Here is a 3,987-nt window from a genome sequence, read left to right as displayed (position 1 = left end):
CTTTGAGCTGCTGACTGTACCATAGATATTTTCCACAATTGGTTTATTATATCCAGGTAATTCTAATACAGACTGAAATGTCCTTCATTCTCTCACTTCTCCATTTTTAATGTCTTTCTGTATTTTGTTTAGACTCATCTTTTAGAATGCATTATGTACTTTTTTTAGATCATTTTTGCAAAATAAAGTAAGCTGGAAGAGAGCAGCAGCAACATGCTCATGCTACTATAGATAAGTAGTCAGATTCAGCCCTGGTATCATTGAGACTACATGGTATAAATGCCAACATGTACAATGAATATCTTCTTCCACTTGTGTTACATTGACTTCATGAGGTCTTCTGTGCCTGAATATCAGACAGTGACAGTGTATGTGTTAACATGAAAGTGATACATAGAAAAAAGGATTGAACATTCTTCACTGAACTCAATAGAACGGAAAACAAAATCTGCGTTATGGTTGTGTCGGTCATAGATGACCTGCTGCCATGACCTTTTCCCAACAATTTTCACATTTGCTCCTGCCGAATGTGCATGTGTTAGCTTCAACTTGTGCAGCAATCAGTTATTTAACCTTTGCTGACAACATGTTATCCAATTTGTGATTTGAAAATATGAATACCAGCAAACAAGCTGTTAAGAGTCCATGAAAGTGCTCAGTGATTACATAACCAGGCTAAACATGCTTCTTACTGCTACTCCTAAGTCATTCCAGCTGCTCTCTCTCGCTCTCTCTCCCTACCTCTTGCTCTGTTTGTGTGTGTGTGTGTGTGTGTATTTGTGGTCTTGTTTATATATACTTATGGGGATGGAACACTGGTAGCACAATGTTTTGCAGGGACCAGAAGTCACTTGTGGGGATCCGATGCTGGGCCCCACATCTAATGTTATGGTAATGGTTAAGGTTAGGCAAGTAGCGGTTCTAGCTAAGGTTAGGGTACGTCTCCTGGAAATGAGTGTAAGTCTATATATGGATCCTGTAAGTGATGACTGCAAGGATGTGTGTGTGTGTCTTTGCTACACAATCAGCTGGTTGCAAGTCAGTGCCTGTCTTCTTTCCTAACAAAGGAAGCTTTGATGAGTCCATCAATAAATTTTAGGCATTCACAGCCAATCGGCACTTTGTTCATTAAACAGTGTAAATGATAGAAATGCTCATACACAGTGAAGATTTTAGGGACTATTTTCACTTAAAGCATGGTATCAAACAAGATGATAGTTCACCCAGCTTATGCAGTTGTTACAAAACTGAGGAACGTGAAAAACATAAAAGTCTTAAAACTATGAACACTCAAGATGAATTCATCCTTGTAAACTGCAAAGAAGAATTTCATCACTGCATGCAACAGTGGCAGAGCTTTTTATGAGAGACACTAAATGGGTATTCACTGTGTAATGACTATCACTGCTTCTAAGCTGCTGACTGTACCATAGATATTTTCCACAATTGGTTTATTATATCCAGGTAATTCTAATACAGACTGAAATGTTGTGCCAACTGGAGCTTATTGGCTCACAGAAATTATTTGATGGTCTTTCTCACTAAAACAAAATTGCATCTGACATCTTGTTTCTGGTTGTATAAGTGTATTCAGCAGCTTTCATTAGCCGGATGGCGAAGAGATTTGTACTCTTACCAAACAGCTGTTTTGATAGACCAGGCATGGCTGAGCATTTGTGATGGAGGAGAGAGAACGATAGGGATGTCTACAAAACCCCACTATTCTTTTTCATATTTTTTCCTTCCCTCATTCTTTCCTCCTCATATCTGCCCTAGCAGTAGAAGGAAAGGAGGAGGAGACAGAAGAAGGAAAGGGGATGGGGAGCAGGGATCTACAGGATATAAGGAGCCTCCACTTGCCTTTATCTCTTCATATCTGACTCATACTTCATTCACTGCTGGAGAAGCTCATAACACAGAGAAGCTATGAGAACCACAACTCTAGGGATGCTGTGTGCTCTGATGTGCGTGCTGGCTGCTTGTGCTGAAGTCACACCTGTTACAAACTTCAACCTACAGAGGGTAAGAGAAACAAGGAGAAGTATTACTGCCATAATCTGTTGATGTTGTCAGTGTCAGAAAGGAAGAGTTATTAGTGTTTGTAGCTGTTGAATGCAAAGACTTACTATCAAGAATATTTTATGTGAATGATGGGAGTTGTGTATTGTAATTTGCTCAGTATAATCTCTCCAGTTAGATGTGTTTATTTTTTTTAGAAATATATTTCATAGGTACTGTATTTCTTCCCCTTCATTCGTAGATTGCAGGCAAATGGTACCTCGTCGGCTTTGCTACCAATGCTCTGTGGTTTGTGAACCAGAAGGCAGGAATGAAGGTGGGCACTGCTGTGTTAGTGCCAACTGATGAAGGAAACCTGGATCTCTCTATTGCAAACCTGAAGTAAGTGATTAATATGATTCATATTTTCAAATGAAAGCATCCTGTAGCTTGTGAAAAATGATAAACACACCTGCTCCCCTGTTATCTTTTTTAGTGCTGATGGTACCTGCTGGAGAATGAAGTACATTGCTAACAAAACTGATACTCCTGGACAATTCATCTTCCACAGCCAGAGTGAATATATTCTACTCACACACACAAACATACAAGAGGGACACAAACACATGCTGAACTTTCCCCTGCCTGACCTGTGTTTTTCTGCTTTAATCAGTGTGGAACACTGACAATGAAATGCGCATTGCAGATGTCCTGTACAATAACTACGCTCTGGTCCACATCATCTCTACAAAGAATGGAATATCTGAGCTCCTCAGCAAGCTTTACAGTAAGTCTAAAGTGTTCATAGTATACTGGGAAAGCACTGTATGTTGAATTTAGCAATTTGCTAAAGATTAAAACAACGGATCCTGATTGCAGGTCGCACTCAAGAAACCAGTGTTGCACTGCAGCAGAGGTTCACACAGTTCTCTCTGGACACTGGCATCCTCCCCGAAAACATTGTGATCCTGCCTAAAAATGGTATGTTATTAATATTCAAAAATATGCACTTTATATAAAAATGCATTGCAACTGTTTCTGTTCAGATCTTTGCTCACAGACCTCCCTATTGTCTGCTGTTACAGCTGAGTGTCCTAAGCACTGAGATGTACTCTGCCAACCTCCATCTCACGCTGACTGACGTCCCAGGCTTTCATCTCACTCTTATTTTTCCCTCTTACTGTGATAATAATAATAATAGTTTATTTGTGATGTCTGCTGCATCACTAAGCTACACAATGAAAGTCAAGCATTTTATTCCTTTCTCTGTTGCATCAAACATCAATCTTGTTCCTAATATAGACCTCATTCTGTCAGAATCACACGTTTACTGTGGCAGAGTGGAACAATGAAGGGCTGATAGTGAGCCAAAGGGAAGGACTACATACAGTATGACTGAAACCATTTTGTTACCTGGTACTGTTATGACTGTGATTATATAGCATACATAACTGTTAATATGGTGCTATGACCATGAATATCTTCTTCCACTTGTGTGACATGTGCTTCATACTGTAAAGCCTTCTGTGTCTGAACATGTCTGCAAGACAATGTACGTGTTAACATAAAAGTGATGCATAGAAGAAGAGGTTTTAAAGATCAGACACTCTTTATTGAACTCAATAAAACCTGGATTATGGTTTTGTCTGTCAGAGGTGACAATCCATTATTATGTTTGTTAATGTTCAAACCACATATTGGGGGTAAGTGTACATGTTTATGTATGGTCTGAATAATATCATTATTTAAAAAAAGGAAAGAGTCATTTGCCTTTATGGGTTGATGTGTAACAAGTAGAAAGTGTTCTCGGAGGCTGCAGCAGGCTGAGTTCACTAGCTGTTCTAACGTCCCAGATAAAATGATGTGCAATTTGCACTTGTTTATGGGACGTTAACAATGACGTACAAAATCATTCATATATAACAAGATGCCATGGCAGCAGTTTGACCAAACAGACATACAGAAAGTGAATTCTCAATGAAAGCTGGC

General features: G+C 39.2%; 1 protein-coding gene across 2 annotated transcripts; it reads left to right on the top strand.

Annotated features, from left to right (window-relative positions):
- Positions 1 to 1,449: 1,449 nt before the first annotated feature.
- Positions 1,450 to 3,639, top strand: LOC109963705 (lipocalin-like). 2 transcript variants are annotated; one of them, XM_020606446.1, is made up of 6 exons: positions 1,450 to 2,022; positions 2,261 to 2,400; positions 2,495 to 2,574; positions 2,705 to 2,785; positions 2,878 to 2,979; positions 3,084 to 3,639. In XM_020606446.1, the coding sequence occupies exons 1-6, from the start codon at positions 1,927 to 1,929 to the stop codon at positions 3,101 to 3,103; spliced, it is 519 nt and encodes a 172-aa protein (XP_020462102.1). In that variant the 5' UTR covers positions 1,450 to 1,926; the 3' UTR covers positions 3,104 to 3,639. The 2 variants fall into 2 exon arrangements, with proteins under 2 accessions (XP_020462102.1, XP_020462101.1); XM_020606445.1 differs by having other exon boundaries at positions 1,454 to 2,022; positions 2,672 to 2,785.
- The last annotated feature ends 348 nt before the right edge of the window (positions 3,640 to 3,987 follow it).

The sequence above is a fragment of the Monopterus albus genome, unplaced genomic scaffold, assembly GCF_001952655.1.
Source record: "Monopterus albus unplaced genomic scaffold, M_albus_1.0 scaffold78.1, whole genome shotgun sequence".
NCBI lineage: Eukaryota > Metazoa > Chordata > Actinopteri > Synbranchiformes > Synbranchidae > Monopterus > Monopterus albus.
Note: the sequence above shows the minus strand (reverse complement) of the source record. Positions and strands in the feature narration are given on the sequence as shown.

Excerpts from the sequence above, each read along its gene's own strand:
- LOC109963705 (XM_020606445.1), top strand. The coding sequence starts at position 1,927 with ATGAGAACCACAACTCTAGGGATGCTGTGTGCTCTGATGTGCGTGCTG. Across the intron at positions 2,023-2,260 it reads CAAACTTCAACCTACAGAGG|ATTGCAGGCAAATGGTACCT; the intron begins GTAAGAGAAACA and ends CTTCATTCGTAG. Across the intron at positions 2,786-2,877 it reads GCTCCTCAGCAAGCTTTACA|GTCGCACTCAAGAAACCAGT; the intron begins GTAAGTCTAAAG and ends TCCTGATTGCAG.